Raw genomic sequence first — 10,148 nt, forward strand, 5'->3', positions numbered from 1 at the left:
TTTTTCGCACTGGGACCTCACAAATCTTTTTTTTTCCCTCGCTTGCAATTAATTTTCAGACCTTTACACCCAGCTGCAAAGTATGATGCTTAAGCAATATCTTGTATGGTGTGTATAAAGTGAAACAAATATTGAAATCATCCCTGATAATGTAATTACAATGTAAAAAAATGTATATTTTCCCTTGAGATTTCCCTTTGTAGGTGCCCTTTTTTCTTGGTGCCCCCCCAGTGGCGGATCCAGGATTTGCCGATAGGGGGGGGGGGGGGGGCTAAAATGTGAAAATCGCGTCGACCAGAAGCTATGTCCACAGCCTCCAAACTGTATAATATGAAACCAATCAATCGATCAAAAGTATCAGCTTTCCAGAAGCGCCCTTCCGATTCTCAATGAATTTATGACTAGCGGCAACGTCACTGAGTTTGAAAGACCTGCCGACGTAGGGTTTCAGCCATCCTTCTTCCGCCCCTCGATCGACAATCTCGCTCATTTTCAATCTCTCACTCTGGAAGAGAAAATAGGAGAAAAAGGAGTTGATATTTATTTTATTTCCTTCGTCATATAAAAACATACATGATTATAATATTGATATTTACAGATAAGTAAAGAACATACAAATAACATAACGAAAGATAAACATAAAATACAAATATATATATATATACGAATAAGGAACCAGCAAGAAAGAACCATTAAGTCTTGTGTGGTGCTGGTCCCTAGCGACATGATAAAGAATTTTAACCTATAACACTTAACACCTTACACCTTACAACTAAACACCTAACATCTAACACCTGATTCCATATATAATAACTAATAAATAAAATATTAGAGGACGGGTGTCTGGAGAAAGAGACACAATTAAAATGTAAGGCAGATGACATTGGCCTCCTGCAAGACCGTCGTTACTTACTGCACGCCATTGACAATACAAAGCTGCTACGAACTTCTTGCAGGCAATGACATAATTAATATTTCATAAGGTAAGACTATCAGAGGAGAAAAGCATAATTAAAAAATGGTTGCAAAGTAAAAGAAGAAATAAATGAAAGTGAATTGAAAACGAGATAAAAATGGATAAAAAAAACCCATGAACAACAAACAAGGTATAGGCCTTAACTAATCTAGATCATACTCTTATATTGAGAAAGAGAGAGAGAGAGAGAGAGAGAGAGAGGGGGGGGGGGGGGGGGGGGGGGGGTTGAGAGGGGTAGCACCAATATTGGGAGAAACTGTTACTTCATATTCGGGCAGCGAAGTCATTAGTTTTCAATACGTATATCTTAATGCAGTATGTTTTTATGACAAGACTACATGTTTTTGCTGCATTAATTACGCAGTGATGTGTAAAAATGGGAAAGTGGATATTCTGATGTTAGTCGTCCCCCAGCCCCCCCCCCCCCCTGAGAGCTATAATGTAGTTTGCTCGAGGTAAATTCACTTCTGGACACAAACAAATTGGAGACAGCATGAATATTCACACTCTCAACACGATAGTCCAATTAAAATCAACATTGAGTGAAGACGCTATGTGGAGTATGATGTGTTCAAAATGTTGAACACTGTGTGAAAGAGTGTCTCAAATCTACAATGAGAAACAACTAAACGGAAAGTGTGATGTCAGGGGCATGATAGTTCTCATATGCAGAATCCTGTTCATATCACGATTGACACCCATTATGTACGACAAGGTTTGTATATTATGTGTGTTTGTTTGTCTGTCTGTCTTTTAATGTTTGTTTGCCTATGCTTACAAGCAACTTGCTTACTAAGGATATCCAGGCCCCTCCATTTTTATGCTTATATTATTATTTTAATACAACGTGTTAATATTATGTTATACTTGTTCTTTTTTAAAGATGTAAATTAAATTGAATTGAAATTGAATATATAGTACCGACTCAAAGATGTTTGTCTGACTGCATGCTCATTCATTTGTTTGTCTGTTTGTATGCATGTTTGTTTGTTTATCTGTTTGTATGTTTGTGTACATACCGAGTCACAGAAGAAAAGAGCACATCCCATGACAGTAGTTTCCTTGAACACTAGATTCTGAGGAGTGCAGACCGCCTTACCACGCTTGCCAAGTACCTGTCATAGAAAACAACCAAACATCAGATCAATGCGCAACGACTAACTGATTATACTATTTCTTACTCCACCGGGCATGTATTCAGGTGAAAGTTATGTTTTTTCATTTATTTATTAAAATATATTTAAACAGGATGACAAAAATCAGATATGAATACAAAATCTGTTTTACATCCTTGTCCTGAATAGCTACAAAATTGATACACAAAAAAGAAATAGTGGAACTCAATCATGGTAGAAAAAAAAATCTAAATACAAATCAGTAAACAACTTTACTTGTAAAATGATTCGCTCCTTAAAAAAAGAAGTTTCGAGCTACAAATGTATTGAACCCATGCTGTTATCTTAAGACCAAATTCATGTTTATGATTGCAAAAAAGTCGACGTTGATTTCATACCATAATACGCCCCAAACGAGCAGCGAGGTTCATATCCATTTCGAAGTTGACATCAACATTCGTTTCAATTATGATGTCCACACCTTTAGGTCCAAAGACATCCTGTACTTAGGAGGAGTAAAATGATAATGACAAAATGGCATTAAGATCCGAACTTGTAGAGAAACAAAAGTAATAATATAAAATAGCATTTGAGAAGCCTATTGAGTCTCATACGAATGGTCACTGGACCCCGTTGCATAAACCTTACTATTTTTCTTGTGCGCCTCGGAATAGCATTGTCTAGATAGACGGCGCTATACAAATGCCTATTATTATTATTATTATTATTTACCATGGTAACAAGCTCAACAGCCCATCAAATCAAGGTTTCCATAAAAGTTACCAATAATGGAAAAGTTACCATCAATGGTATATTTTATGCAACGTACGAAGCCCAGGTTCGACCATTGCTCTGTGCTTACATACTTGGATATGACACCCACGTTTGTCCCTCTCCGCCCCTAGGGGGCAGGGGCACCCACCTATACTAGAGATTATCACGATTGCACCGTTGTCAGGAAGAAAAGTATTGATGCCGATGAGATTTCCCAGAATAAATTAGGTTATTATTATATATTATTGCTGTTTTTTTTCTTCATATTGTTATTGTAATTGTTATCGTTGTTGTTGATAGTATTATTATTATCATTATTATTATTATCATCATCACATGATAATAGCATCATATGCACATTACTCTAATGCATCAAAGTGAAGAGGATTTGCAATGTCGTCTCATTTGATTGATATTGCTAACAGAGCAAAATACACCATGAAGGGGGGGGGGGGGGGGGAAGAGGGGGTACAACGAATTTGATAGAAATATACATTTCAGGTGTAATAACAAAACACCCTGATGTTGTCTATACATATTCAATGGGGTAACTCATGATCGTTAGCGGAGTGAAAAAATGACCCCCCCCCCTCTATTTGCAGAGTTTTCAGAACATTTTCGACGATTTATGATCCCTTTGCCAAAATTCAAGTACAAAAAGGCTCTTATATTAATTCCTATTTTTATCATATCGAGTACAAATTAATAAAAAGTCCCCATTTTTGCCTTGTGTTATTACGAGTTGGTTGTTCCTCTTTGAAAAAATGACAATTTTCGATAAATTTCTTACTCTTTAAAACATACCCTTTCTTCAAAACCACGAACATCGAGTATAACTGTTACTGACATTTCTAACTATCATACGAAATCAATATACGTTAAATTCAACGATTGTGTAAACATATTCTGTTATTGTTGCCACTCACGCAGAAATATGATTTTAACTTCGATCCATCAACCAGACCTTGGAAATTGTTTGAAAAGGTGTGCTTACTAACCCTAAGATCTCTCTTAAAATCTGGACTTTTGTAATTTAAGACTTTTTCAGCTCCCATCTGCTCCACCAATTCTTGTCCCTTCTCTGTCCCAGCCGTGCCTACCACTTTCGACGCACCTAAAGCACGAGCTAGCTGAATTGCTCCCAGCCCAAACTGAGGAAGAAACGGGAAAACAGGAATATAAAGTAGCTGCATGTCATGTTTAGACAAAAATAAACCAATGACAATTCATATTCATCCCAATGAAAAGAAGTTTTATACAACAATGATGAAGAATACAACAAATGCATTTCATGTATGTTTGAAATTATTTTTGTCCTATTTAATTGTGTCTTACTCCCCGCCCCCGCTACGTTTACTCGTTCACACAGACACAGACACACTTAATAGGGTTAGATGGGTAGGTTCATGAGCTATCTTTTATCCCATACACAATTCATTGCCAATTCAGAGCAATATTTGTGTAAAGAGAGAGAGAGAGAGAGAGAGAGAGATTCAAGCTAGACCTACCAGGGAGTACTGGTGGTTTACAGTATGTCTCAATGAGAGATCTGTTTCATTAAGTTATTAACTTGATTCCGCTTGAATGTGCAGGTATACACGTTTGTTTAATAAAGCAGCTATACCCGTACGTGTAATCATGTGTGAACATCTGGAGGGCAATAATTGGCATTGAGTTGGTTTATATCAAAATCTCCGGCAAAGTATACAATTTATTTTCTTGATTAAGTATATTCACAATTGAATTGAAAGGATCGATGAAAGTCTGGATAGGTGTATTCGGCAGTCTATAAAATATAGTGCCAAAAATATTTCTATTTTATTTCAATAAAAACGGACTCCAATTCAGCTGTATTATTCATTATCCAGATCCAACCTACGAGAAAAGGTTAAACCATCACGCATATAAATGCCTACCCCACCTCCAAAGCGAGTATTACGGCCGTTACCCACAAACACGTAATCATCAACATTATACACTGGGTCATATATTTTCAGCCACGTTTCAGTTGTAGCTTTTGCACAAAATTCATAATCAACCAGATTTAAAAACAATATAAACGAAAGCTGAAGAAGAAAAGCGAAGAAAAGCTTCAGTCAGTCTGTAGTCATTGTAGTGCCTATCATTATGATTAAAATTATGTATATCCTATACAAGTAATAATTACTAACGTTTGAATTATTTGAATGCAACATTTGAAATTCGAGAAAACTTACCCCTCCACTTGCACCATTGACAAGAACCGTTTCACCTCTCTTAAATCCCGCCCTGTTTAACAAACAACAAAATAATCGATCATTATTCTTATCAAAACATGTATTCAGAATTAACTATACATTGACCTGTGTACATAATTATGTAGATTCACCAAACGTTTGACATAAACAATTATTTTATTGCTTTATATTCAAATACTTTAAAGTAATTAATGTGTTTAGGACATGAATCATCTAGACTGCCCAATAGCCCATTTTTGTTTTACAATGCCATCATTATTGTTTTTGTTTTAAGTTTCCTTTTTCCATTTCATGTAAGTCGTAAAATGGAACATTTTTATACATTTCCTAGGATATTAATGATTTGTTATTATCATTGTTTTGCAGTATGTAAACATGTTAATATTTTCCCTGACTGTAGTTTTACGAATATGAAATAAATATACGAATGAATAAACAACTACCCAGAGGAAAACTATAATTATCCTAAGCAATAATATGTTAATGTTCCTATATAGGGGTGAGCTGTCCGAGGTAAACTGTCCGAGGAGAAGATAGGAGCTAAGTGTTTAATAATTGTTAATAAGGTAGTTTTCGTGTAGTGTAGTTCTTACATAATTGTCCAGAGACCCAACATGGTGAAGGATCTCTTCAATATTCGATGATCACTTGATTAGGGTTAATTTAATATCACATAACTAATCCTAACAAACAAAACAACAACATTGTCTCACAATAAGTCACAGAGAAAGGATTATCGTTTTTTTTTTTTTTTTTTTACATGCAAAGGGTAATCTAACAAATAATTGATCATTTTGAATAAAAGTAGGTAGGATTTTAGTCTACCGTGCATATTGGACTTTAGGCATGTTAGACTGCAATGAAACCTGCTAATAACGACCATTATAATACAAAATAGAATAGCCACCTGGCTATAGAGACCGACTTCTCTGTCTCACGTGGGTCATCTTTATATAGAGATATAGCGGATGTTTACTAGGGCCAAGCCTGATATTCCTTATGTTTAATATCTGCAATAAAAATTCACATTGTCAGTGTTTGATTTGGATTATAGCAAGTGTAATTTCATTGTTTAATTTTAATTAGTGTATCATGGGATTGATCCCGTTTAACCAGTTTTAGAACAAACAATAAGAAACTCGCATTTCGCAACATTTGATTTTAGTTTGATGCATTTCAGACATTTAGATACTAACATAGTTTGTACCTCTTGGTATAAATTGTATAAATTGTTACCACGAGCCTATGAACATTTATCCTCAGCATAACTATCATGACATTAAAGGGTTTCACTCACTAATTTTAATTTGAATCATCTAGAATACACACAAAAAAGCACCTTTTCAAACATCTGATTGCACAGAAATATGGGTTGGGTAATACAGCGCCCTCCTCATAAGACAAGTTGTTTGGAAGTTTGTAGACTCTATCCTCAGCCGCTAAACAAAATTCTGCGTAGGTTCCTGTAATAGGCTGGAAGACATAGACTCGATCCCCAGGCTATGGTAATGATTTAGAAAAAAATTGAACTTGAAAAAAATTTGAAACGAATATGTGAGAGTGCATTATGTACTTTTTAACATAACAACGGGACTCCTTTTATTCAACAATCGTATTTTATTTGATATACTTTTAGTAATTCAAATATGCAACTCTAGCAGGTCAAAGGCTCTCTTATTAAACTTGAAATTTATTATCCAATAATAAACACATAACAATAGGTATAAACAAGTTTTGTTTACAATAACATAGAATGATAATATGAACCAGAAAATAGCATGAATACTAATCGAGTCTGATACCCAGGCGCGTACGCAGGGTGGGTTGGGGGGGGGGGGGGGGGTTGAACCCCCCTTCAACTTTTGTTATTTGTGTGTTTTGGCGGACAATGGGTGACCCCAAAAAGCTGACCTTACCCCACCCCCCCCCCCCCCAACGAAATAAAATATCGATCGGCCAAATTAAAAATATAAAAATTCTGTGGCCGTACAACATTGTTAAGTCATGAAAACTGTCACATCGCTCTCAGGAGTTTAACGGTTTTTAATAAGCGTGCCCAATTTTGTTGGATAGTATAGTATTTTAGGTTTAATCAATTCAATTTCAATTCAATTCAATGTAGTATATTTACAATACAAAATCGTATTCCAGGGACTAATTGCACAATGTTTACAATGTAAAAATGATCTTAACATAGAATCATCAACTAAAACAAACAAGAAAATAAATAAGAAGTACATAATCTATACAAGTCGCAATCACGATAATTTTATACAGGTAAAGAGCTTTGGAAACAAAACCTTCTTCATTATACAAAATAGAAGAAAAGGATCACTCGAATATTTAGCTGAAAATTAGTTAATGTATTATCATTATAATGCAATCTAAAAAACGATATATTTTGAATTAATTATTCCAAGATACATAATTATGTGTGAAAGAAAATATATGTTTTGTAATACTTACATAAAGGAAACTTGTGATGTTTATTAAAGAGCTAATGACACATTGAAAAAATCATAAAAACTAGAAAATATATATGCGTGTCTTAAATGGTCCCGTAGTGGAAATATGATGTGTTTGAATGTAACGTACCTGTAGAGTAGTGACTCCCTGCCCGACACTGTGAATGATCCCTGAGCCGTCTAAACCAAGAGTGAATGGTGGTTTATAAGTACGCCATCCAGTAGCACGAATTCGAAGATCCAACTCATTGATTCCTGCAGCTTTCATCCGTATCAGCACCTAGGTTGATGAAATCATAATTAAATCTCATCGATTCCCTCACGATATTTGAAGACTGTGGGCACATTTATATACACGAAATTGTCCTCAATTTTCTTAGTGCACAAACTTGATTTGAAAACATCCCTCTGCGCCTCAAAATAGTTTACTAGATCGATGGCGCATTAAAAATGCGGTATTATTATTATTATTATTATTATTATTATTATTATTATTATTATTAAAACACTATATTACACGGGGAAGGAGCTTACCTCGTTTTCACCTACTTGAGGTACAGGAGTATTGGGATTTACTCGCAGCGAATCCGCATCTCCAAATTGTTCGATCACCACAGCTCTCATCATGCGATTAGGCAATGTGTCACCAATCAAAGATGCTAAAGAACAGAGAAACAAAAGATGAGCTGCACAAAACAGTTTCATACTTTATTCCATTCCAATGCACAGATTATTTGGTACAACGCCTTTTCATTGCGGGTATAAAGTGCCTCGCAATTTGCTCCACAAATTAGTTTAAGGATCACTTAAACAGTGATAAAAACACTATTCGAGCAAATATAAACGAATAGCAAAGCAACACTAACAAAATAAGTGGGCCTTCAAAATTACCCCGTCTCACTGATATTTTGACACCTCTGTGTTCGAACATATTTTGACGAAATATTTATAATTTAACGTCGTTCAACGGTAATTTGATGAATATTTTCCTTGCAATAGGCTCCTCAAATTGATGAAAAATCAGGTATACATTTTCCTTCTTGGCTGGAAATTTGTCGGGGGAGGAGCGTTGCCTTTTCAATTACTCTGTTACCGGAGATGTCTTCCACCACAAGTCCATACATGAGGGTACTAATAATTATATTAGTTTATATAAACGAGTTGAAAATTCTGGATTCGTGGTAATTTAACATGTTAATTGTTCAGTTAAAAAACTCTTCGGTCTGAATTATGAATTTATTTATTTATTTATTCATGATATTTAGACAGAGTGACTCATCATCACCAATAATGGCGGGCTTCCATGAGGCCCTGTTAAACATAATGAGCTACATTAGTTTAACAATATATATATATATATAATAATAATAATAATAATAATAATGATAATAATAATAATAATAATAATAATAATAATAATAATAATAATAATAATAATAACAAAATCTTGAACATAAATTCATAACAGTAATACAAAAGAACATGACTGTATAAACATGCAGTAGGATTGCGGGTATAAACATATATAAAAAGTATGTGGTATCCTCGTAATAAAAGAATGGTTTCGTTTTGCTTTGCTTTTTAGTTCAAGAAAACGTTGTTGCATGATTATAATATTTTAATTTAGCATTATAGCATAGACGGTAATTAGTTATTTTAATCCGATGAAAAGTAACTATTAGCATATTTCGGTAAGTATTAGACCTTGAAAAAAGGCAACGTATACTTTTGAGAGTTCAATTGTTACATACATATTTACAACGTCAACAAATATTACAGGATAGTAAATTACTAGATAATATGCAAAATTAATGCATGTTATCTATAAACATAGCAATTCAATGAACACTCTTAACTAACATTAAAAATACAAATGTATTTATGACTGGTAATAAATTATATGAAATTATTCTTTAAGTTTGAAAAGCATTATATCGTCCTACATTCAGTGATAAGAAAACAGACAATATTAAAACAAATACACACGATACTAAATACATATTATGATGTCGTATTCCCATATTATTGTATTACAACAAAAAGATGTTAAATGTAAACAATTTGTGAATAAGTAGAACTTTTAAACTCCCACAAAAAAGCTGAATACAGCCACTTTCATTGAAAAAATGAAAAATTGTCCAAGTGAAAAGCATGGAAAATAATGAAAAACTGATAAAATCTGATTTTTAAAAACAGAAATGGCGATCTGCTATACAAAATATGAAAACTTGAACCGTTTACTTACCAACACCACAAGGGAAATGCGTAAGTCTATGTCAATTGGAATAAGACCAAAGAGAATATGAAGCAGGTTCATGAATGACATCTGACTAACCTTGAATAATAGGCTACCCTTATAATTATAGCTCATTCTTATCTGGGTTATTATCTCACAATATTGCGCAGATGACAGACTGCGCACGTACCCGTGAAACTATAACTTCATGAAGGAGGGCTTGTCTTCATTCATTAGGAAATACTGATATTCTCTATACGAATTCCCTTTTAGTTTATCAATAACTGGGTCTGTTTTTTGTTTTATTTAATCAAACATGCATTTCCGGCTATGATTATACATTTA

The 10,148-nt window shown here is 34.2% G+C and overlaps 1 protein-coding gene across 2 annotated transcripts; it reads right to left on the reverse strand.

The window, feature by feature from the left end:
* On the reverse strand, window positions 1-9,914 carry LOC591720 (zeta-crystallin). Of its 2 annotated transcripts, none has more exons than XM_030982501.1 (9): window positions 9,813-9,914; window positions 8,102-8,226; window positions 7,698-7,847; window positions 6,442-6,602; window positions 5,082-5,133; window positions 3,864-4,016; window positions 2,490-2,591; window positions 1,996-2,091; window positions 1-505 (listed from the first exon to the last, which is right to left on the reverse strand). In XM_030982501.1, exons 2-9 carry the CDS (start codon window positions 8,192-8,194, stop codon window positions 341-343), a joined length of 972 nt encoding a protein of 323 aa, XP_030838361.1. In that variant the 5' UTR covers window positions 8,195-8,226; window positions 9,813-9,914; the 3' UTR covers window positions 1-340. The 2 variants fall into 2 exon arrangements, with proteins under 2 accessions (XP_030838361.1, XP_030838362.1); XM_030982502.1 differs by having other exon boundaries at window positions 8,102-8,253; window positions 9,813-9,895.
* Window positions 9,915-10,148: the final 234 nt, after the last annotated feature.

The sequence above is a fragment of the Strongylocentrotus purpuratus genome, unplaced genomic scaffold, assembly GCF_000002235.5.
Source record: "Strongylocentrotus purpuratus isolate Spur 01 unplaced genomic scaffold, Spur_5.0 spur5_scaffold_12, whole genome shotgun sequence".
NCBI classification, from domain to species: domain Eukaryota; kingdom Metazoa; phylum Echinodermata; class Echinoidea; order Camarodonta; family Strongylocentrotidae; genus Strongylocentrotus; species Strongylocentrotus purpuratus.

What these genes read in the sequence shown, in the direction of transcription:
- LOC591720 (XM_030982501.1), bottom strand. Translation starts at nt 8,194, where the DNA reads ATGATGAGAGCTGTGGTGATCGAACAATTTGGAGATGCGGATTCGCTG. An exon ending in ATTTTAAGAGAGATCTTAGG is followed by an intron (nt 2,592 to 3,863) that starts GTTAGTAAGCAC and finishes TCCTAAGTACAG; the next exon opens with GATGTCTTTGGACCTAAAGG. An exon ending in CTCTTTTCTTCTGTGACTCG is followed by an intron (nt 506 to 1,995) that starts GTATGTACACAA and finishes TTTCTCTTCCAG; the next exon opens with AGTGAGAGATTGAAAATGAG.